Here is a 24,987-nt window from a genome sequence, read left to right as displayed (position 1 = left end):
TTGAGGGGGGGAGAAGAGATACACACACTTCAACCTAATCGCAGAAATGCATAAATTCAAGCAGCACAAAAAAATATCAATGAAGTATGCATAATTTTAGAACAAAAAAAAAAAAAAAAAAAAGAAAAAAGTATGAAAACATCCCTGCTTTCATGTTCCTAAATACAAAACTTCAGTGTAACAAGAGGTCCTTTTTCCGCCGTTGTTTTTTTTTGTCTTTTGTTCTCCTTTAAAACAGGTAAAATTTTAGTCCTCTGGTGGTGTGAGTGGTATGGGATGACAGTCTTTTTTTGTCATTATTATTTTTTTTCTCTCTCTCTTTGTTTTTTCTTATATACTTGAAGATGTGGTAAGCATGCAAGCCTCGTAGAGGAGGGGCCCCGGAAGGGCTGATGGGTGGGCTGGTGGTGAAAGAAGGAGCCTTTAGGCCAGAGCTGGGAAGGCTTCAGGATCATCCACGTTGGGGACTGACACTCCACTGGCCTGGTGAGAGGAAACACACACGAGAAGCAGGACCAGGTTAACAGAACGTATGTTAAATCCGCTATAATCAATATATTTGCATAAACAATGAATTATATTATAACTTATATGTAAAAAGGTTTGAAACTATCAGCCGAGTCTGCTGCGTGGAGCATTTCTCAGCTCATTATTTCAATTTTCTGGCCCTAAACTGCACCACTTTGGTCACCGCTCCTGTTTGTAGAGAAACAGCTCAGGCCACGCTCACACATTTACTTACAAAAACGGATCTACGTTTTCAAAAACAACACTGTTCGCACCAGATTGTTTTCAAAAAACTCGTAACGTCGTTAAGAGCTGCTATTAGCTGTCAGACCTGTAGGGGGCAGTGTAACGAGAAGCATAAAGCCATGCTAGCCAGTCAGAATCCTGGAAAAAACACCACAAGGAAAACTTCCTGTTACTTCAACGATAACGGTGCAAGGGTCGTTTGTTTGGACCGACAGAGACGTGGAGCTACTCCTAAATGTGGTGTTACAGTATAAAACAAGGAAAACACTAAGAGGAAAAGATGTAATTTACTCTAAAAGATGGTTCATTGTTGGGGTGCAGGTGGCAGGAGCTTCAGTCAAGAAGACTAATCTACTGGTTTAAGTAGGAAAAGTGACTTTAGTGGCTTATGTCTTCAGATCTCTCAGAGATATGAGCAGAAAGGGTAAAAGATTGTTGGCTACGGCGCAAATTCCATGATTGTGATGCTCATGCATTAGTGAGATATGCAAGAAAAAACAAAGAGCAACTCTTCCTCAGGTGACAGGACTTGACCAGAGCGGCAGCAAGAGCAGACATTAGCGACGGACAGTTTGGTAGGCTGGAAGGCATAAACCCGCACTACTAATGGCATTTTTGGGTCCACTGGTTTCCTTTGGGGGACAGGTCGTTGCTGTTTTAGCAGCACAGCGTGGCTCAACACATTACTGAGACACTTTGAGGGTTTTTCCTATTATCTGCAAGGTAGTGCTTGGAAATGATGCAACAGTTTATTTTGATAATAAGTTATCCCATAATGAATCTGGCCTGAGATTTAGCATCCTTGATGTGCTTCATTAAACATTTCAGCTCATTATGACGCTGTGGTTGGCTGCCAGTCCAGGTAACTAATGGGAAACACTAACCGGACTGGTCACACTAATTATTCATGAAAACCACAGTTAGCAAAACCATTTTTAACAGCTCCATATTTCGAGACAGTAATCCATGCATATATCACTACCCGGCTGGACTACTGCGACTCTCTTTATTTTGGAGTCTCCAACATCTCCAAGTGGTCCAAAACGTGGCTGCTCGTCTCCTGGTTGGAGCACGTAACAGAGACCACATCACTTCACTGTACATTGTAGAGTTCATTTAGGCTCTCGAATCCTTTGCCGCTGCTCGTTAGAGAAGCACCATCACTGTCCATTTTTAAAACCTGTCTGAAAACTCATTTTTATGCCCTGGCCTTCAACCCGGCACAAGCTTCCTGTTTCAACTGTTCTTATTGTCCTTTAATGATTTTATCATATTTTTATTGTATTTTGCATTTTAGATGTTTTAAATTGTTACATAGTTTGTGTTCAGGACTTTGTTCTGTGTTTTGTTGTGTTCAAGTGCTTTATAAATAAAGTTGAGTTAGCGGCGGCCGTATTTAAAACAATATTGAAAAGGAGCGTGTATCAGCTGAATCCTCCAACTCCAGCGCTGTCATAACACACGTCCACCTCTCCATTGTCAGTCAGCGAGTGTTGCATGGCGGCGCATGCGGCCAGCGGTCTGTTGTTTCAGGGCCTCGATGTTCCGCAGCAGGTTTTCCAAGTCAGTGGTTTTACCGCCTGTTCGGGGTCAGCGAGCCAAATGTTTTGTCGGGAGGGGGACGCTAAAACCTTTGTCGGCGGCAGCGACAACAGCTTTTGTTGTTACCTTTTCGGACCGTCCTCCCCCACGTGCCGTCCTGCTGCCTCCCCCGCCGCGGCCTCCCCTGCCTCCACGCGCGCCCCCACGCCCGCGGCCGGGGCGGCCCAGGTCTCCGAAGTTGATCTCCAGCTGAGATGTGATGTCGTTGGCTGGTTTGCGGAAATGGTGGTCGGCGGACTCGTCGGCGGTCCCCGGCTGATCGGAACAGATGAGGACAAGAATGTTAAGTGCGACAAAACCAGAAATAAAGCATCACGATAAAGTGTTTCTTCATTTTGTCTGAAACCACTCGAATTATTCTCGACTGTTCTCAGTATGTGAGGGTGTATTAAAACACTCAGGAGCAGATGGTTTATTACAGACTCGACACCAAATGTTTTCTGTGTGGATGGAGGACCAGTGTGAGAGATGTAGACACCTTGTGGTACAGAGTGTGAGAGTCTGCTTCCGTCTCCGAGGCGTCAATCAGAGCACCGACGGGCCTCTGGAAATCAAGCAAAAAAACAAATATGAGCAGGAAGTTATTTTTAGATGTCACGTCCAAGCTACTGGCCAGAGAGCGACACAGCGATCCCCACAACAACTGTGTACCTGACGCTGACCTCACACAGCGCTAACATCACAGCTAGCCTCCGACGACCGTCCGTTTAATTACACAGTTTGAAAACAAAAGCAAGATCTCAGTGCTGGCGACTTTAACCACAGCTCTTTTAATTTACAAAGACAACATCAGATCCTAAAGTCTACATCAGCTTCTACCTGCAACCAACGTGAAGCCAGCAGTGGCCACGCTGGATCCATACTAGTGACAGATCTACTAATCAGTCGGCTGATTAATCGGGGCAAGTAAATGCCGCTTTGAGAAAATCGGCACAACCGGGATGCAGGGCAGCACGTTCAACACAAGAAGCCTCGTCTCCACCGCCGAGAACAGACCGCGTTTATTACAAGTATCGCTAAAGGAGGCGGAGGAAAACCGAAACATACGACGCACCGAGCAGGACGGAGCAGCAGAGAAACCCATCGCCATCTGCTGATCTAGCACGATAAGTATACATTAATAAGTATAAAAGCAGCGGGGAACTTTGCAAAACAGGTGCTAGAAAAGAGGAAATTCGAAAGTCAGCGTTACTGGATGTGCTCAGGCAACAAGTCGAGACAAATGGTGACGTCAGAGTTCAATAAATTCAACAGTTGAATGATGAAGCGCGCTAAAACTGAATTTTCATCCATATGTTGTTTTCAAAGTTTAGTTTTTGATTCACATTTAGGAAAGGACATTTAGTTGATTCATTTAAAGTAAAAGCACTGCAGGCTAAAGCAAAACACAACATGAGAACAACATTTATACCTGCCAGCAGCTAACTTGCTCTCTAAAAACCACTATAGGCCACTAAAAACAAAGAACACTCCATGCACAAGCACTCTGCTGTCAACCTTCTGTCACCTTTGCACTGACATCCTCATAAAAACATCAAACGAACAGTGAGCACGTTTGCAAACCTCCAGAGTGCACGTACCTGTTGGTCTTAACATTTTGCTCTGTGCTACAAAATGTTATTACAAATGAGCTCACTGCTAATGTGTAAATTGGCTTAACAGGCATTTTTTTTTTGGTCAAGTATCTGTTTGGTTAAAAAGCTCCAACAAGTGAGCCTGTGCAGAGCTGCTGCAGACGACAGTAAGAGACGGAGGACTAAACCGTTTCCTGCTGTCCACGGTATCATAAATCAGCACACTCACATCTTCGCTCTTGGACTTGTGCAGCACGTATCCCTTCTTCCACTGGCTGTCGGCTCCTTCGTTGGGCTTCCGGATGTTGAACTCCACCTTGGTGCGCTCCTTGTCCTGCATGGCCTTCCACTCGTCCAGGGTCATCTCTCTGGGGCCTTCGTTTTTCACCTCCTCGACCTCGTTCTCTCTGGAATGCGAGCGCACGACAATGTAGCCGCGTAACCCTCAAACTGCCAATCCTCTTACCTCTATACATGCTCTCTAATCCTGGGGCCACAGGGTCAGTGACAATGTTTATCCCATTTGCACTTAAGCTTCGAGACAGAAATGCGCATGCAGAAATAATACTGTGCGCGGCACAAGCTGACATCCAAAATCCAAAAGGAAAACATCCTAGTTTGATGACATAAGACTTTGTTTTTTTTTTTGTGGAAATTCTTAGACAGAGGAGATTCATTGACATATCTAACGTAGCATCTGACAGTAAATGGATTCTCACTTGTTTTCGGAGCCGGCTGGTGCGTTTTCTTCTCCCTCTGGGGTCGTCTCTGGAGCTGCAGTCTGTTCAGCCTCACTGGGAACAAAGACACACACGTTGTCGATGCTCATAAATTGCCTCCAGCTGAAACATCATCTCATAGCAGAGCCTTCCCAAGCTAGCACGCAAACTGTTTAAACTATTATTAGCACACGTGTGTTAACATTAAAACTGAGCCATAAACACTTCAGAGTATCCGTCTGCAGCATCCTGTGGCGTGCACGTCACAAATCTTTGTTTTAATACAAAAATCGAACCACTGCACATCAGCTGTGCGTCACTATCCCGCCGACGGTAACACGAAAACTCACCTGGCTTCTTCCTTCACGTTGCCCCAGTTGTGTGAGCCACTGCCACTGCGCTTCTCCTCAGTTTTCTGATTGCTGGAGCAAGAAACAGACAACAAACACACTGAGTACGTGTATAAAAATCCTCCCATCCTGAAATGAAGAGTAATTCAAACACCGACAACAACCTTTGACCTCGCGTTTGTAGTCAAAAGCAGATTAGTGCACTTAACTTGGCAAAGAGAATGAAAGGTAGCGCTGATCCTAATCTGAGATGCCATTAAGAAACACTTCCTTGTGATGATAAATGTACCAACGCCACAGAGCTCAAGCAGCTATCTCTGCATTTGAAAACGACATGCAAATGGTGGGTGATTTCGACTCAGTGGGCCGCTCAGGTCTCGGTTCAGGGCTGACTCACGATTTGTCAGTGCCGCTGTGTCTGTCGAAGTCTCGTTTCCCACGCGAGTCGAAGCCGTCTCCTCGGCCCATGCCTCGACCTCTTCCACCACGCCCACCCCGGCCGCCACCACGCCCTCTCGGGGGCCTGTCTCCAGAAGGCCTGATGGGACACGGACACAGTCTCATAAAGCGTACAGTCATGACCTCACCACGGGAGAAATCAGCAGCTCATGCAGCACACAAGCATGTGTGGTCTTAATGATAATCATTTCCACAGAAATGTCAACGAGAGCAGCCCAGCCTCCAGAACCAGTCATTTACAGACGGCTGTGATGCTGAGGTTAAGTGAGCTCAGATTATATCAATAGCAGCAGTCCCTGCATGCGCCTGGTCCTGGATCACACCAGCCAGCCTCCAGCTCATCAGCATGTTTAAATATGCTCTTCATCATTCATCACAGATACTCACTTGTCCGCAGAGAACTCTCCACCTCCCTCAGGCTTGTCTTCAGCGGGCTTCTCAAAGCGGCGCTCGCGAGGAGGTCTCCGGTCCGGCCTCTTGTCTCCGGGTCGCCCCTCGCCCTGCCCACCCTGGTGCTGGGATCCAGACTGGCCCTGCTGGTCCGGTCTTCTCCCCACCCGCCTGATACCTGCATGTCACAGGTGCACAAATGAAATCTATTAAGCTCTGTTGGCTTAAGAAACACAATGTGGCTGCTGAAGTGTTTGCACAGCGTGCATGCAGGAACAGGCAGAATATGTGTAAACAACTGGTCTGACTGCTGACATGTGATCTGTCACCTCTCCTGTTTATCATTTTACTGCAATCACACTACAAACATAAACTCATTTTAGGACCGCTAAGCTGAAAACATTCGTCAGGTTTCCCCTCAGGTGACACATCCACACCGCTCTGTTTGGTTTTCCCACTGCTCAGGTGAGTATCCTAAATATTTGCTTAGCAAAGCCTCCAGCTGCTCGCGGAGCTGCGCAGCCGGAGCCTGAGCATCACCCAGCAGACAGTAACCCAACACTGCACCTTCCTGCCGGATGCTGGAGGAAACCATTTCTGCGACACAGCCTGCACAGGACCTTGCTGGTGGCTTTATGCGAGCATCTCAGCGAGGCTCCTGCTGCAGGCGTGTGTTGGTGTCCGGCCCGGAGGCTCGATGGTCTGTCCTCTACAGCAGCAGGACAGGGTCCATGTTGACCTCACGCTGCGCTTCGCTCCGACCAGCAGCAGCTAACGCAGCTAACAGGAGCTGCACATGACAGTTGCTACGAAAAGCACAAAATAAACATTCAGTGCGCAGCAGCGAGGCAGCAGGTGCCGTTATTTTACCTTCCTTCTTCAGGGGAACCGGCGCCTGGGACTCTTCCTTTTTGTCCAGCAGCGGGTTTTTTCTGTCCTTCTGTGACTCCTTCTTCGGCTGCTTGGCGGCTTGAGCCGCGGTCTTGGTGGAACCAGCGGCGGCCCCCTCCTTCTTCTTGTTTTCGGCAGCTTTCAGGATCTCGAACGGGTCGGACTCGTCGTCCAATAACTGGTCGAACCGGTTGGTTACGACGCAGCCGAAGCCTTCTTGCAGGTGTCCGGGCATGATGGCGCCCCTTCAACGGGATTCACCTCCGATTCTACGAGGCTTGATGCGACCAGCTCGCTGGATGCTGCCACAAGATGGCTGGGAGAGCTGCCCCTTCTCTTCCGGTGCGAGCACCATCCGGGACATCGTGCGGCGCGCACCAATCTGAGCACGCGGCGGCTGCAATGTTTTTATTTACATTATGTAACGGTGTGCTTTCATCTCCTCCTGCTCTAATCCGGGCTTTAATTTCTCTGAGGATGCTACATGCAGGGGAGGCTTTTAGCAGCATCACATCAGGCCGCTGAGCTCCTGCAGCTGCTCTGTAAACATGATATTCAGCTGCGGACAGGAGAGACCACAGACATGTGATACAGGGCTGGAAAGATGGGGACACTGGTTACACTAAAACTCAGACCTGAAGTTCAGGAATTCTGCCATGCATTAGTAGTACAGAGGACTGCGAGAGGTAATGCATGTCATAGCTCCTCGGTTCCCTACTTTGCAGTGATGGTGACTGATTATCTGGTACAGCTGCACTTCACTGTGGTGAGCACAGTTCAAACTAACCCAGGACAAGAGATGCTGCAGAGTTTTTGAGGTTAAAAGAATTCACCCACAGTTTGTGATTTCAACACTTGCCCATGTGTGATGATATCAGACTATTTTTCATCTAGTTTCAAGGTTTTTTTGTTTTTGTTTTTGTTTTTTTAATCATGCCTTGTTGCACAGCCTTGTCAAACAGTCATTAGAGGAAAAAAAATGTGAATTTAATTGGCTAATAATAACATTTAATAAACTGTATTTCTATAGCAGCTTTAAAAACAGGAGAAGGTGCTGTACAAAGCATTAAAATATACAAAGTAGGTGAAAGTGACGATAAAACAATAAAAGAGGGCAATAGAACATTAGTAAAGAGTGTAAAACATTGAAAAGAGCAGTGATAATATATTCAAAAAACGGGGAAAATGCTATTTAAACGCACGTCTGGACAGGCGGGTTTCTAAAACCTTTTTGAACTGAAGCACTGACGGAGCTTTTTCCGACAGCGAGGGGGAGTTTTGTTCCAGAGCGTCGGAGCTAAAGCAGTTTAAGCGTGTTCCCACTTTGTTTTAAGCCTGGATCATGGACCTTTTAACAGTAACTGATTCTCTGATCTGAGGAGTCTCGGTGCGGAATAAAATGTCAAAAGTTCAGTGATGCAGAGTGAAGCCAGAACAATGTAGAGATTTAAAAGTAATCGAGGCCCCAGTTATTCAGCCAGGACTGGAGTCTTGTGTTCCCTGAGTGGTTCTGAATATTCGAGGTGCTGTGATTTCTATCAACTGTAACGATAAAATAACCAGAAGTCTTGTCTGTATAACGTTGCAGAAATCAGAACTCATGCAGGCCTTCATTGCAGTACAGCTATCGTGAAGAGGTTCCAGATTGTCATGATTTTCAACGGTAAATGAGAAATAGGTACAAGAGTGAAAAGGGTGAAATGGCAAATAACATCACCCAGGGGCATCGGATACTAAATGAACTGAATGAGGCCGAGGATTGAGCCCTGTGGGACCCCAAACAACATGACAGGAGGGCAGTTGAAGAAGAAAAAAACTCTAAACACTCCTCATGTGTCTAATTAAACACATATTATTGTTTGAGACCTCTATGTACTTAACATACACCTGAGTAAGCTTTACTGAGACTCAGCTGTTGCTATTTGAAACTCAGTATGTGCAGCTGTGACCTTACGCTGATGCTCCAGGCACCCATATCAAAAGATTAAGTGGGATTTGTGAGTTTATAAAAAGCAGGAAATGGTGTGGTTCGGGCCAGTAAGGGCGTGCTGAGTAACAGCTGGTGACAGCATATCTGACAGGTCAGCCCCTGTGCAGAGTCAACTCATCAGTCTGCCGAGGAAGCTGACGATAAGTTCAGACACTTCTTTATCACAGTTAAAACTCCTCGTCTGAGTCATGCGTGTCTTTGGTTTAAAAACAAGAATGAAGATCAAACACTGAGGTGCAAGGCAAGCATTTACAAAACAGGAAGTTTGTCCAAATTAAAGTTCTCTTACTTGGCAGGAGTTTAATCAGAAATGGCTGGAATTCTTAAATCAATAAACACAATTAAAACAATGCACGATTAGATTTATAGCTGCTAATATAACAAGTACTTATTAAATAGTGATTTTAATGTTAACTAAACCCCTAAAAATGTGCCTTTGTACATCAAATTTAAAAGCTATATGGTATTTAGAAGTTTATTTTTTCATTAAAATAATCATTTTTTGTCTTAAAACGACTTGGATGTAACCGTACACCATTTCTTCCCTCCATCACTCGCTGCAGCTCGAGCACACCAGCTCACTTACGACTCTGCTCAAGCACATAAAAACTACTCTGCGCAACACAATGGCAAGTTGTAATAATACAGTCATACTGTCATGCGTTAAGAAAGCTGATACTGAAGGAGAAGAATGGTATGCCTCACTCCTCTAGTTGACAGGATTAGTTCTTGAGGGTGTTTTTTTTTTTTAGGTTTTGAGAACGTCATCAGTACACTGCAGTTTCAAGGTGGACATGCTCAGCTGTGGTGTTGATTTTGCTCACCATGTGTCTTCTAGCATACATAAAACACCATGTGGACATGTTAACGAGAAGAAAAAAGCTTTAAAATTTGGCAGAAAATACATGTAAATGTAAAAAAGTGACAACAAAATACTAGTGCTATCAGTAAAATTAAACTTTAAATCTATTGTTGAATGAATTACACCCAAAATCCAAACACATGGAGGTGCAGAGAGTCTGTAACCGTAGCTGTCCTGTATGTTGTTACTAAGCTGGAGCGTCCACAAAGAGTTACTAGGGATGGATTATATACTAAATGATCATACGTGAATTATTAACACACTACCGCCACTTCAAATCATCTGTAGGTTGTTTAAAATCCCAGAAATGAACACACCTATAAAGCAACCTAATAATTAGCAGTATAAATGCATATAACAATAAATCTAACCTCTACCTAATTTCTATGATTAAACAAGAAGAGAGGCTTAATTGTTTATTAAGTGAAACCCATTGCTGATGAATTTTAAATGTAGAAACACCACCATTAAACAAGGCTCACGTGTGAGAGCGTCCAACAGAAGTCAGTGCCGTCTCACATGATACAAGCTCATACCTTGTAAACTGTCTCACACTCGATCGTGTTCATATTCTTGGGCCTATTCCAAACCCCAGCAATTGTTTTATTCATTAAAACAAGACAAGCCGTCCATAATTTATGATTTGTGGCGAGGCGATCCCCGGATCACAGACAGCCGGCGGTCAGTCAGTGGCCTAGAGAAACCCAGACCGTAAAGAAACTGCTAATTAACTCTGTGAGGCAGGAAACACGATGCAGCTATCAGGTGGAAACGCAGCAGGGCCATCGTATCTGCGTTACAGCAGCAGATGACACCACTGCTGGTTACTGGTCTCATTGGAACCCGAACTTTATTGTTTGAAAAAATAAAAAAAAATAAAAAAGGAAGTCCACAGAAACATGTTGAAAAAACTGACAGGATTAGTTCATGAGACAACATTGTTTTATTACTTTTTATAACCAAGCTTTCAAGAGATAAAATGCATCTTTTCAATGTTAACATACTGGATAATGAAAAAAAAGGCACATTAAGCAACGTGAGTAGGTTTGTAGAGAAGAAATGGCAAATTATCACAAAAGGCCTTTTAAACCCACACAGGCGTCTCGGATATGCAAATCACATCTGAGTGTGATGTGGGTCAAGTGCATGTTATGATGAGATTTCAAGTCTTTACAGCTCCGCTAACAGAGCTACGAGCGCAAATCAGTTTCCTTTCTCTAAAAACAGTGTTCGGGATTGTTTTTTTCTGCACGACTTTGACATCAGTGTCACGCTGAGAGCAAGATAATTGCAGGATATAAAACAGAAATTTGAAAGTGTGGAGCTGTGTGAATCTAGTGATTGAATATTAACGTTGGATATTTAAAAGCATAGTGTTGTTTAATTAAAAAAACATTTGCAGGAATGAATGCATTGCCTCTTTGGTAAATGACACGTGTGAGTGTGTATGTTGACGTTACGTGAGAAGTACAATAACAGGAGCAGTAGTTTATTTAAAGAGCCCATGTGATGCTTTTGAGGTTTTTCCCTTTCTTTCGGTGTGTTCTAGCTTTCTGTGCATGTAAAAGGTCTTACAAGGGCAAAATTCCACACCAGAGGGAGTGTATTTTCCCCTTACCGGCTCGAAACGCCTCATTCGAGGTCCAGGCTTTTCTTGCGTTACTTAATGATGTCATTGTGTAACACATTTGCATAATCCCAGTTTAGCAGCTAGTTTGGCCCTTAAACAGAGATTGAGAAACTGTCCTTCTTGAGCTGCTTCTGCTAGGTGTACATCCTCATACTCATAGATGTGGTGGACGATATCAGTGTTGCTTTGCTTGGTTGGGTCAGCTGACCAATCAGAGCAGACTGTTGGGAGGAGGGCCTTAGAGAGACGAGCTAAAATGGTAACTTTCAGATGGAGGCTGAGAAGAGGTGCTGCAACAATACACAGTCTGAGAAACATAAAGTGTTTTTTGAACATTACAGCATATAAATATCTTCTAGCAGACTCCAAAAATATAATCATGAACCTGTAGATGTGCATAATATGGGCTCTTTAAATAAGATCATGATGATGCAGAATCTGGAAGACGCAAACACTTTCACTGACGTGCTGCAGAAGTTGCCGTACTCCTTTAGCCAATATGATCACTTGCATAAATCCAAGTTGTGGTTTCACCTGAGGTAGCAGCAGTATGGTTGTTTCACTTCAACGAAAACACTATTTAATGGTCCAACTGGAATGTAATGATGGTTCAAGCTGCATTCTGTCCACTTCACTACTCTATTTCGCTGACGTACTGCCGATGAGCTTTGTCCTCAGCATTTCTCTCACTCAGTTTTCTTCTCACTGCTTTCTCCAGTTCCAGGAGTTTTGAGAAAAGGACCTCGGACATTTCACCATCGATGTCCATCTGAAACACAAGCACCACAGGAAATCTGAATGAATTACATGTAAATAAAGCCTCTTCAACAACACATTACTTTCCTGCGAGGCGCTCCGTAGCACAGGCTCTCGTAGTTACTCACCTGTCGAGGCTGAGTGTAATTGGTTCCAAGTCCTGATGTTAAACTGTGATACTTTGCTCTTGGATCCAAAGACTCAGGCTTTTGAAGGAACAAGTAGTGCTGCGAACAACAAGAGCAGTAACCTGTGTTTATAGTGCATTTATTGTAGAGATATCAGAATCTTTTCATGGGGAAAACACCAGCCTGGGCTGACAACATACCAGTGCCTCGGCGCCGTTGTACGGTGTCAGTGTGAAAGTGTTGGTGAAAATCCTAATCTGTGATACGAGAAAAGAAATATAAGAAGGTGATGTAGTAAGAAAAAGACACATTAAAACACAAATAAATCAGCACTAACCAGCCACATGATGGGCATGATGAGAGTCCAGAAGAAGGAGGGGAGGATGCCATAGGTCAAATTAGTCATCACCAGGCCTGGACATATCACAGAGGAGAACAGCCCCTATGGGAAAAAGAAGACGACAGTGTGTTTGTTCACGACCACCGAGGAACTCTGCAGTGAGAGTTCTGACTGTGTTAGTGCTCTGCAGAGTGTGAGTCAAACCTGGCTGTTCTTGTGTCTGTTGAGGGCCATGCTGAGCATGTCTGAAGCGTATTTGGAGGAGCTGTAGGGCTCTGTCCCATCTCTGTGCTGAATGTCCTCCATGCTGAAGGCAGAGCGGCGGGCGTTACTCGAGGAGGTCCACACTATTCTGGAGGTGTGACCCGACCGACACAGCAGAGGCTCCAGCTCCCTGATCTGGAACAGCGAGGCATGAATATCAGGTCATAGCAACCTCACCGAGAAAACTGCTGGGTGAGGGGTTACAATACAGCATCATGGAAACAAGACCTCGATAGCAGCCCTCTATACCCAACAGTTATATACTAGTATTTAACCTTTACATCCGGGTTTTAAATGGACTATTATACATTTTATACAGGTAGCAAGGAGACGTTTTGAACTCAAAAATCACTACAAAATCTTTAGCTTTGTCAACACACATACAAACTGTCTCAGTCTACATGTCAAACATCCGATTATATATTTATCTATAACATTCTCAAACAGAAACATCAACTTTTATCCTGACCTGTCAAGATTCATTCTAAGCTGATTTTTCATTTTAAAGCCTTTACATGCTGATACAACATCATCCTAGCAGACACTGGACGACTTCCTCTATGTGGTTAAATCTAACTCTGACAACTAGCAGGTAAAGAAACTTGTCATTTTTTAGATGTAAAGTCACATGTGTGTGTGCTCAGTCTGTGTTGTACCAGGAGAAAATGACCAAACAGGTTTGTGGCGAAAACTTCCTGCAGGCCGTCTGAGTTGAGGCGGTCCTGCTGCGTGAGGAGACCCTCTGCTGTCGCAAACATGTTGACGACGTTCCTGCAGCGGGGAAACAACGCCGTTACATAACAGCCGGGACAACTGGAGACGAGCTGCACTGCTGTACAGCCATTTAACTGCAAGCCAGTAAACCAAAACAAAGTTTACCTGGAAAACAGACCCTTGAAAAAGGCTCGAACGTCTATCTGTGGATTGGGCATAATTCCTGCATTTAGATACAGAAAGTCAATTCTGCTGTACCTGTGGAAAAACAACACGCACATTACAGAATAATCAATCTTAATTACATATCTGTAGCTCATTTTCAGGTGATGCTACCACAGAGTGAAGACATCAGTCATCATGAGGTGCCGAAGCTCTCTCACCTGCTCTTGGCCTCCTGAGCAGCGCTGAGCACCGACTGCACGGAGCCCACATCCAGGTGCAGCAAGTCCACGTGGGCAGTGGTGTGAGAGGCCAGGAGGGCAGAGCGGGCAGCTTCGGCCCGCTGCATGTTTCTGCAGGCCAGACACAGCCGGAGCTGGCTGTCCTCAGCGAGCAGCCTCTCGCACAGGGCTAGGCCGATGCCGCTGCAGACAGAGAGGCAGATGGCAGACAAACAAAGCAACGTGGCACATTAACAAGAAGCCCTCCCAGAAGAACTGAATCTGAATCATCTCACAGATTAACTGATATAGAACTGGCCGGGAGTAACTAAAGTGGAGGATAAATAATGAGAAACATTTCTGTCTGTTATGTCTGGGTGAAGTTAATTATGACTCATATGTTTCATACGTTGTGTTTACTTGATATGTTTGCGATTGTGGGCAACATAAAGAAAAAGAACGGCGTTTTAGGGAAATATTGATTACAACTGTTGGGTTTACCACTCTGATGTCTGCATGTTACGTAAGGAGCTGTTACTCTAAATTTTTAAAACTGCAAATATTATAATGAACTAGAGGAATGGATTTTAGTTCATAACAACTCGTGCAATAGTTTTTCAATCTTTTTATACATTTATCTTTTTTTAATCTTTTATATTGTACTGAGCAATTTTGCACTTTATTTAGTTTTTACTTACATTAAAAATAGGATGTACACTGTATAATGACAGTAAAGGGCATTCATTCATTCATTCATTCATTCATTCATTCATTCATTCCTTCATTCATTCATTCATTCATTCATTCATTCAACTACAGAACACAACAAAAATGTATTTTTACCATAGGAGACCTTTATTACATCTGTTGCTTTTTACATTTTTTTTTAGTATGTTACTGAAATGCACTTTCTACAGCCTGGATGTTTTAATTGTGGTTTGTAGCTGTGACTTGTCTGCAAAGTAGGATTATAAATACACAGCTCGAAGGCGTCACGGTCAGCTTATGAGAGATTTAGAAGCAGGTAACCTCATCAGAGGAATGATGTTCTCTCTCACTGAAGCCATATTTTACTCATAAACACATTAAAGCAGCTGTTTACTACCTAGTCAGTGGAGTCTTCATTAGCGGTAATAAGGTGTTCTCAGCGGACTCACCTGTTCGCTCCGGTGACGATAACGACTCTCTCCATGTTCGACCGGATTCTGCAGCGGCTCTGGACCAAAATGAGACCAGAACAAAGTCCAGAACCGGTTATTTATTCCCTGTTCACGGCGGGTATCTGCAGACGTTCAGCCCATCGTCCGATTCCGCTTCAAACACTCAGCCTATATGCGGCAGCGGAGTCGTGGTGTGATTGGATGTCAACAAACGGCCGGCCAATCAGCTTCGGCGACGGGGAGCGACGAGGGTCAAACCAGGAAAGAAAATGCGCTTCGTGGACATGTCCTCAAATGTATTCATACCCTCGATTTAAAGAAGGAAATAAACATCTGAAATAAGTGGAAATTGAAAAAAGCAATAATAAATAAAAATGTAATGAAAATCATGACATTGCTTTTGAATTGTGGTTCAACGGAAAAATATATTTAAAAAACCAAAACAAAAAAAACAAACAAACAAAAACAAGCAAACAAGCATGATGGGACCCGTAAACTAATATTTTGTTGAACAACCCTTTCAGCCAATCACTACAATCAGGTGTTTTCTGTAACTCTCAGTCAGACTTCTGCACCTGTTGACAGGTATTTTAATTTTGTATTTGTTTTTTTAAAAATTATTCTTTCCAATCACAATTGACCAGCAGCGTCTTATTTCACTAAAGTATAATTTAGCAAATTTTTATTTATTATTACTTTTTTCAGTTTCTACTTATTTGAGTGACTATTGTGAATTTTGTTTTTTCTATAATGGAGGGGGATGAATACATTAGAGGACGACTGTACTCGTAAAAAAATAAAAAATAAAAATAAAAACGTGGCCAACACAATCAATTATAATCTTTTCTTTATTTACACAAATCTTTGGTCTGAAACATGATTTAAAAAAAAACAACGTTTTTTCCTTCCTACTCATCAACTATATACAGCAAATGTATTTCCTGCGACATGTTTATAAAACATGCCGGTGAGCTTTTGCGTAGTAAAAACACATCCAGAAAACAGTCTCAAGATAATAAAAATCTTAAAATATCAAAAACGTTGGACAACACAAAGGTCACACAACAGTGCTGACATTCTTTAATAAATCACCTGGAGGCTATGCATGAGTGAAAGACTTCAAAAAAACATTCACAACTGTTTCATCTAGGATAACCGTGTAGTCCTCTATAAATAGACATAGCATGAGAAATAGAAAGAAGTTAATAAATACACAGAGGGGTGAGTATGCTGTGCTAATTTGCACGATATCTACAATATAAGGCTCTGTTCAAGTCATGTGTCTCTATGTACAGCACCGTTGTGATAAGCAAGCTTCTGCAGAATCATCAGACGTGTTGCCTCTCAGGTAATTCAAATGAACCCACGCTGAAGGAAGCAAAGAGGACAGTGCATGGCTGAGAGAAACTATAAATCCCATCCGCTATGCCAGACTCTCCATCAGCTGAGCGTGCATCTCCTGAAAGCTCGGCCTTTGCTTGGCGTTCCTCCTCCAACAGCTCAGCATGAGATCGCTGTAGACTCTGTCAGGACAGCAGGGAGGCTTCGGCAGGTACACCTGAGAGCATGAGACAAGGCGATGAGAATGTAGGATTAATATGGTGGAAATGTGTCTGAAAGTGTGCATGCACTCGTTTGCTTACCTGCTTCCCCTGGTCCCTGAAAAACTCTCCTGTGTTTTCAATGACCTGCTCGTCAGAGAGCTGAGAATACGGCTGCTCCTTACACAGCGTCAGAATTTCCCACAAAGTCACCCCGAACGCCCACACATCGCTGGCCATGGTGAACTTACCCTGAGAGGACAGACAAGAGACAGCTTAAAGGCCGATCCAGCCGCTGGTAAATGTGGGCCCTGTGTTTCCATATTGGCTGGTATAAATAACTTATAACTGTTACAACATGCAATATTTCAATTCATTGTATTAATTCTTGTTAACATAGGGGAATAAGTATGTTTTATTCCAACACACAGCATCTCTACAACAGAATGGACGTCAAGAGACAACCGACTACATTGGAAATGATAAAGGGCAGATGGAGAATAGAGTCATTCATGGACCAGAGATCACAAGTCAGCCACACATCTGAATGTTGTCCCACTATTTCTGAAGGTCTTGGTGAAGTTGTTGGACATTTTGGGGGGCAGGATCATGTTGTCAGACATCCAGAGCTGTCTGGAATGATTTTTTTTTTAGATGACAAATGTTGGAGTTGTGGACATTAAAGTGTCTTCCTGCAGCCCTGATTAACACACCGGCATCCAGCAGCCCGTTCGTCTGTGGTATCGTGTCATTTGAATAAAGTTGCATTTGAAGGCCTTTTATAGCCACTGGTTTGAAGGTGAGTCTGTGTTCTGGTCACACTGTCTGATAATTGTCCTTTAAAGTCACACCTGACTAGAATGAGGAGTGTTGAGGGTTGAACAACTCAGAAACTTTTTGTGCACAACTACGCTAAATTTAACCGTGTACTATAGCCACAAAAACAGAAATGAGATTTTTAATATTTTCTCTAAGTCAGTAGTTCTCATACTGGGGGTTCCAAGATAATTTCAGGGGGTCACCAGATCATTGTAAAAAAAATACAAATAAACAACGCCTCCATTTATCAAATAAATGTGTATTAGGGCTGTCAAAATTGAAAGTGTACACTTCTTCCCACTCCTTTCTTGGAATTGTTAATATTATGATTTGATTATGCAATGTTATTATTCCTTTTTGCTCTTTTTAAATTATTTTCTTTTGTTTTTGTTGTTTTTGTTGTTTTTTCCCTTTCATTTATTCAAAATAAATTCAATTCTTTCATTCATTCAAAAGAAAATTAACATGTTAATGTAAAGACATGAATCTGTGGAATTAACACATTAATTTTTGACGCATTAATGCATCAACAACAAAGGTATTACTCATGATATATGAAGAATTCAAATTGGGGGAACACAAACTTATGTTATCTTTGGGGTCGTGGCTCAAAAAGTTTGAGAAGCGCTGATGTAAGTCATAAAATAAGATCATTAGCTTGATGCATTTATAGTTTTATTCAGCGTACATACTGCTGGGTTGCTTTTGTACCATTATCCTGCCATGCTTTCATGCAAACTGATGCAACAGAATATCTTTAACTAATAACGTTAGCTCTATACTCAGCCCACAGCAGGTCTCTGTGTTCCACAGCTGGTTTTACCAGTTTCAGGTCTGTGTGGGCCACAACGCTGACAAAATCTCTCCAGGAATCCTGTCACTAGTGATGTCAGAGACAATGAGCCTGTCTGTGACAAAAACAAGCATCTTTACTTTGGCATGGATGAATGTACCAGGGCCTGACCTAGCAGCTGCTCTGTGGTGCCAATTAAAGCATTCTTACAACAAATTCTTGAGTTTCTAAACAAATTTTCATTCCCATCAATCAATTAAATCCCAAGAAAGGGGAAATAAGGATCAGGTTTCAAAACAGCAGAACTCTCCCTTATAACCAGATGCAGTCTGGCATCGTCTAATGGATGAACAGTTACAGCTCCACATACAGTAGTGTTATCAGGCTAGCTTTACTGCCCTTTGGTTCTTCTTATATTTATGAATTCCTTCAGTTAAATGCCGCGATATGTAAGGTCAATAGAACTTTTATTGGACTAAATAATTTATATGGCTTCTGGATTATGAATAAAAAATCTGGTAAAAAAATAAAAGGGGGCACTGATATACATAATCTTTAAATAACTGAATGTAGTCCAACGATCACATCCAGGGTCTAATGGACTGATGGTCCCAGGTCACCAGGTCACTCACCAGCAGGATGCTCTCCCACGACATCCAGCGAATGGGCAGCACGGCCCGGCCCTGGATCCGGTAGTAGTCTCCTCTGTACAGGTTCCGACTCATGCCGAAGTCGGCGATCTTTATGGTGTAGTTCTTACCCACCAGGCAGTTACGTGTCGCCAGGTCGCGGTGGACGAAGTTCAGAGAGGACAAGTACTTCATGCCGGAGGCGATCTGCGCCGCCATGCCGATCAGTTTAGTGTAACTAAGAACACGAGAGAGGAAATATAACCTGTCAGTGCAGTGCTGTTATACCTGGAATTAGCTCTGTGTGTTTTTTCCCTGATCATCATTTCAATTTCATGTCAGGACAGGAGCTCACCTGACCATACTTTTCTCTTCTTTCTCCTCCTGTTCTGCCTTGTCTTCGTCAGCGGCCTCCTTCAGGCTGAGATCGCACAGGAACTGGTTCAGGTCTCCGTTCTCCATGTACTCTGTGATCATGCACAGAGGGTCCGTGTCCACGCAGACCGCCAGCAGACGGACGATGTTGGGGTCCCTCAGACGAGACATGATGCGGATCTCCTTCAGGAAGTCGTTCCTGCAGCACAGCAGGGGGATGAACGGTTGTAATTAACTGCTCGACTGGCGGCCCAACGAGAGACAAGCACATCTTTCCCTTACCTTGCATTCTTGTTGGCGTCTTCCCGCAGTGTTTTCACGGCGACGAGCAGAGGTGACTCGTTGTTTCCCTCTATAGACAAATCCTCGTCCAAAAAGTCCTGCATGCCCTCGGCCTCACACAAGTGCACCTGTTTAAAAAAGCCCTTTGTCAGTCCATCATCCACTTGGCACCACTTGAAACCATCTGTTCAGCTCCGTTTAATGCCCCTCCGTGTTGCCCCATTCGTCAGTTTGTAACGCTGCATTTCACAGTCTGGCGCTTTTACTACACAGCAGGCTCTGTCATATAACTTTATAAATGACAGCCATAAAGTTACACCAACATACTGATGGCAGAGGGAGAATGGGTCTGATACATAAAGGCATGCCAGCAAACAGTAGAAACAACAATGTACTTCTCCGAACTGGCCCTCTCCCAGTTTCTCCTTGAAGGTGAGCTTCTGTCTGGGAAACTCTCTCATGGATGAATCGGTGCCAGCGAAGAGATTCATGTTGACAGCTGTGATGGAGTAGGTGCTGCTGTCTGAAGACTCCTGCAGACTGATGATATCCGCCTCAGCGTAGTGGGGAGCCCCATCCGAACCGCCGGCTGTAAGGGCTCTGAAGGAGGCGCTTGGTTCTGCTGTGTTGAGAGAAACGCAGAGTACAGGAGCTGTGGCTTCAGCTGACGTTTCACAGATTTGTCCTTGGCAAACTTACCAAGGTGCTCGTTGGACTGAGCGAACTCAGGCAGTTTCCGGATGAGGCGTGAAGGCTCTTGGTAGTCGGCGCAGAGGGGGAAGATCCTCTCATAGGTGGAGTTGGAGGTGGAGCCGCCTTCACTGGACAGGGAGGAGTGGTGGAAGGAGAAGGCCTGGGTCTGCACTGCCAGACGAGCCGTGAGTTCGTCGTCCAACATGCGGCGGGAGGCCTGAAGACAAAAGACGAAATCTGCTGTGAAGTTTGGTTTGTGCTTAATGCTCATCTGCAGCATGAGCAAGGAAAGACATCAGCATGTTGTTGATGTAGGCAGTGAGGGAGGAACAGAAGAGCTCAGAAAATGTTTTCCATGCAAAGTTTTTACCTATACTGGCTTCATATACAGGCAAAGAAATAAATCACTAAGGAGCTCACTTTACAGCAGAGGTGGAGGAAGTGTTCAGAACCGTTACCAAAGTAAAAGTACCAATGAAACAATTTAAAAATACTCCATTACAAGTAAAAGTCCTGCACAGGCATCCATCCATCCATCATCTCTACACCTTCATCCTCTCTAGGGTCATGGGGGGCTGGAGTCTATCCCAGCTGACTCAGGGTGAAGGCAGGTTAACCTGGACAGGTCACCAGTCTATCACAGGGCTACACTTAGAGACAGACAACCAAGCACACTCACATTCACACCTACGGACAATTTAGAATCACCAATTAACCTCAGCATGTTTCTGAACTGTGGGAGGAAGCTGGAGAACCCAGAGAGAACCCATGCTGCATGAGGAGAACATGGAGACTCCACGCAGGAAGATCCCAGGTGTCCTCACCGGGACGCCAACCGACGACCTTCTAGACTGTTTTACTATTATCTATGACACTATTAGATGATTCTTGTTGAAGCATCAGAGTTGTAGCAGCGTGTTGTAGCTGCTGCACATGGAGCTAATCTGAACAACTTTATATACAGTTTTATTAACAGATTTATAGTTATTTATACATAAATCAGAGGTGCTACCAGATGGTTAATGGTTCTGATGTGCAAATTCATTTTCTGGACTTTTTCTCTCGCTGTGATTTAGGATCATTTGAACATTTACTGAAACGGAACCATGTGAGATGTTTAAAAGGAAAAATCACACTTTGATGGAGCTGCAAACAACTCAATGACATCTGAAATGAATACTAATACATATAACGAAATCTGCTCAAAGAAAAATGTAGTGGAATGGAAATGCTACTGGAAAACAAAAGCACCTTTAAACTGTACATCAGTATCCTCGATGAATCACTGTGGACATGAAAATAATTTAAAGAGCTTTTTTTTGGTCTAATCCCGGCTTTAAGCTTTGGGGTGACCCTGTTCAACGTGTACATCCAAAACCTTTCACATTGCAGAAGGTTATTCTCCCCATCATCGTGCCTCAGAGACTTTTTTCTCATCCAGTGCACCATATGCTGCTGATGGCGTCGCCCACCTGCTTCAAGTCTATTCCAGCTTCTCAAACTCACATGTTGAATACGATCAAATTAAAATCTAATTTCCTTTACCCCCTCCTTGATGTTTGCTTTTCACAGAGCCAAGCCAAAACTTCTACTGCATACTGATTTGTTCCATTAAAAAAAAAAAAAACATTATATACACAATATATAAACGACTTTTGGAATTTTCCTTTTTTTAAAATTACACATTGTCATGTAGGTGCCACAGTCCTATCTTTACTCTATTTCCTACTTGTGATATGGAGGGAAAATTTCAGTGTGAAAACAAAGTTTTTATGCTGTAGGCTGAAGGATATGTCATTATTGTTACATCAAATAACAGAAAAATCCAATTTGGAAGACGTACTCAGTTATTGAGCTTAACCTCTCAAGACCTGAGCTCTTGAAAATAAAAATATATTAAAAAAAATATTTATTAAAAATGTTTAAAAGGACCAAAAAATTCATTTAAAACTACCAAAGAGAGACACAAAACAATCAAGAAAACCAACAAAATGACAAAAAGAGACTCAGAATGACCAAAGAAATCCCCACAAAAAACCACAAAACAGTGAAGAAGTCAACAGAACAATCAAAAACAGATCTGAAATGACAAAAAAGAGACTCAACACAACCACAGAACGGGACAACAACCACAAAGAGACACAAAACAACAAAAACACAAACAGAAAATGAACGAATATGCGCTCCAGACTGCTGCAAAGAGACACAACACGACAAAAAAGAGACACAACACAGTCAGCAATACAAATAGAGGAGACACAAACTGTCTCAAAGATAACGTTTTCTTCCTGTTTGTGTTAACAGGAGAACCAGATGAAACCAGAAAACCAGAAAAAAATGAACAAATAAGTAACAATAATAAAATAATAATAATAAAAATAAAAATTACAGTGATAATACAACCCCAGATGTGACGCCAGGTCTTAAGAGGTTATGTAGGAATAACAACACTGCAGTGTAAGACTACTGTTCCCAGGAAAAGCAATGCGCTTACATGTTTACTTCAGTAAAAGTGCAAAAGTTTTAGCATCTAAATATACTCAAATCACCACAAGTACAAGTACTCTTCAAGCAGAATGGCATATTCCAGAAAAATGTACATTATTGTATGATAAGTATTGCTGTATTAATGTGTTCATTGCTTTAACACTGGTTTTACTGTTAGATATAGTTTATTACCTGGGTCATTCGTGAATTTATAATATTAAATCATTATTTATTTGTTGATTACATTTTATAATATGACACAAAATGTGCAGAGTAACTAAATTTATCAAATAGATGTCATGAAGTAAAAGTAAAGTTCTTTGTGGTCTCTGAACTTTACTGAAGTACAAGTGCAAAATAACAGAAAATGGAAATACTCAAGTGAAGTACAAGTACCTCAAAACTGTACTTAAATACAGTCCTTGATATACTGAATTACTTTAAACCACTGGATAAACATGCGATGGCCTAAACTGAATCCGATGCATTGAAACCGTGCATCGGGTTAAGAATCAACACCACAAAGTCGTATCTGGACACATTAGACGAATCACCTTCTCCTCACCTTCTCAAGCATCTTTTGCCAGACCTGCCGCCACAGGATGATGACGATGATAGCCAATAGGATGGCTATGATGGCCACCAGGCAGCCAATCAGGATCCTGGTGTTGCTGTCGTCCACTTTGTGAGTGGGATCAGCTCCTAACAAACCAGATCAGAGTCGGGATTTAATGTAATCCATCGTAATTCTTGTTACAGCGCATCCCAAAATGATTCCATTCCTCCTGCGTAATCCCCTTCATGTTTCATTACAGTTACAGTAAGAAGCCCATTGATCTTAATGATAATAGGTCGTTTCTGTTGCTCCCAGCAGGGGGCAGTGTTCAACCAGAAAACATCTTGCTTTTAAACTGTTCAGTTACCTGCACTTATAAACTTAATGTCACTATAAATCAAGACACAGAGTCAAAAAAAATACTAAAATGATCTTCTAAATGTTGAACAGTTTATTGCTTTTTTAAATTTGTGGTGAATGAAACCACCTGTCAGCCCATGTTTTGTTTACATCCTGTCCCAGTGCTCATATATATCAGCCAGTCTGTTGCAAGCATTTTCCTCCACCTCCTGACAGTCAATAAAATTACAGCAATAACCTAAAAGAAAAAAAATAAAAATAATCACAAGCGGCTCAGTGTTTACCTGGCAGCGTGTTTGTGGGATGTCCATGTTTGCGAGGAGTCAGCGACGTATTGTACACGGCTGAGCCTGAAAGGAAACAAAGGAGACGAGACAAGAACAGCGAAGTCAGACTCCAATAAACTTGCATGATAGAATCAAAGCTTCTAACGAGGCTCCTCTGTTGCTACCTGACTGGAAGGCCACCTCGCTGAACAGCATCCAAAGGTCACCGAAGTGGAAACGGCATTTGATGGCGCTGGCTGTGCGATCCCCGAGGGGCACGTTGACAAAGCGGGAGGTTTGGCCGGCGCGGTCGACAGCAGGCCTGAAGGTCACCGGGTCGGACTCCCAGTCTGGTCCCGACCGGAAGTAACAAGTGACCTGTCTGAACATCCGCACTCCTCGGCCGAACATGTTGCTGCAGTGAACCTGGAAGAGGAATTTGACAGCTAAGACGTCTTGCAAATGGTCACGTGTTGTATTGCAGCCTTTGAGGTGCATGCATTTCTTATTTTTTTAACTAACAAGCGCTCTAAACAGCCAGAGCCTGAAGGGGAAGAAGATGCAGGAGCAGGTGTAGCGATGACTAATCTATCCTGCTGTGCTGGAAAACACTCATCCACCATCTCTGATCTCTGGCCACAGCACTTATCCATGACAAATAGACTAATTATACAGAAAATGTAATTTTCACACTGCACGGCTATTCAGCATCCATTTTTTAAAAATTTTATGTCCCAATAAAAATTTGCAGCAGCTATAAAAGATGGGTGTGTGCCCAGCGTGGCTCAGCGCAGCTCCGCTCAGCAGTGTTCACTCAGCGCTTTTAGAATTGTTCCACTTTCTCACTGAGGTCTGTGCCTGCGCTGGCTTCCTACCTTCATGGACGTGAAGTTTCGGACGTGGTCGAACTCGAAGATCATCTCCACGTAACCTTTGGGGAAGCTCTTGTTGCTCCAGCCCACGTAGTCGTATCCGGGCCACATGCCGTAGATGTGGCTGTGGAGAAAGTCGTCCAGACCCCAAGTGCCATCTGTGAGCTGGCCGAGGCCTTTTGTCAGCCTGGAGGAGGACGGAGGAGGAGGAGGAGGAGGAGGAGGACATATGTGAATTCATTGGTACTATTTTAGCTCAAAGAAAAAAAGTTGATGAAGATGAGAAACAACTGGCACGTGCCTTTCTGTCTACAACGTTAACCTCTTAAGATTCAAGCTCTTGTTTGAT

General features: G+C 43.3%; 3 protein-coding genes across 3 annotated transcripts in view; all 3 read right to left on the bottom strand.

The window, feature by feature from the left end:
* Positions 1–302: 302 nt before the first annotated feature.
* serbp1b (SERPINE1 mRNA binding protein 1b) lies at positions 303–7,076 on the bottom strand. Its single transcript, XM_008288862.1, has 9 exons — positions 6,718–7,076; positions 5,845–6,025; positions 5,396–5,536; positions 4,999–5,070; positions 4,649–4,723; positions 4,159–4,336; positions 2,834–2,899; positions 2,422–2,610; positions 303–483 (listed from the first exon to the last, which is right to left on the bottom strand). Exons 1-9 carry the CDS (start codon positions 6,971–6,973, stop codon positions 424–426), a joined length of 1,218 nt encoding a protein of 405 aa, XP_008287084.1. The 5' UTR covers positions 6,974–7,076; the 3' UTR covers positions 303–423.
* A 3,479-nt stretch (positions 7,077–10,555) lies between these two features.
* On the bottom strand, positions 10,556–15,059 carry LOC103362378 (3-keto-steroid reductase-like). The gene is made up of 9 exons (XM_008288746.1): positions 14,963–15,059; positions 13,806–14,009; positions 13,588–13,680; positions 13,365–13,479; positions 12,649–12,843; positions 12,442–12,546; positions 12,305–12,361; positions 12,105–12,203; positions 10,556–11,989 (listed from the first exon to the last, which is right to left on the bottom strand). Exons 1-9 carry the CDS (start codon positions 14,995–14,997, stop codon positions 11,855–11,857), a joined length of 1,038 nt encoding a protein of 345 aa, XP_008286968.1. The 5' UTR covers positions 14,998–15,059; the 3' UTR covers positions 10,556–11,854.
* A 736-nt stretch (positions 15,060–15,795) lies between these two features.
* The window catches only part of ddr2b (discoidin domain receptor tyrosine kinase 2b), a 13,541-nt gene continuing 4,349 nt past the window's right edge, over positions 15,796–24,987 (bottom strand). The window contains exons 5-15 of the mRNA XM_008288635.1: positions 24,642–24,829; positions 23,952–24,192; positions 23,785–23,850; positions 23,150–23,286; positions 20,074–20,314; positions 19,800–19,993; positions 19,405–19,532; positions 19,143–19,321; positions 18,751–18,998; positions 16,609–16,758; positions 15,796–16,523 (exon numbers count right to left, since the gene is read on the bottom strand). Coding sequence (XP_008286857.1) covers positions 16,389–16,523; positions 16,609–16,758; positions 18,751–18,998; positions 19,143–19,321; positions 19,405–19,532; positions 19,800–19,993; positions 20,074–20,314; positions 23,150–23,286; positions 23,785–23,850; positions 23,952–24,192; positions 24,642–24,829 — 1,907 coding nt within the window. The 3' untranslated portion in view covers positions 15,796–16,388. The remainder of the gene's footprint in view (positions 16,524–16,608; positions 16,759–18,750; positions 18,999–19,142; positions 19,322–19,404; positions 19,533–19,799; positions 19,994–20,073; positions 20,315–23,149; positions 23,287–23,784; positions 23,851–23,951; positions 24,193–24,641; positions 24,830–24,987) is intronic.

The sequence above is a fragment of the Stegastes partitus genome, unplaced genomic scaffold, assembly GCF_000690725.1.
Source record: "Stegastes partitus isolate 25-593 unplaced genomic scaffold, Stegastes_partitus-1.0.2 Scaffold0, whole genome shotgun sequence".
NCBI classification, from domain to species: Eukaryota; Metazoa; Chordata; class Actinopteri; family Pomacentridae; genus Stegastes; species Stegastes partitus.
This window is presented reverse-complemented; position numbering and strand designations above follow the sequence as displayed.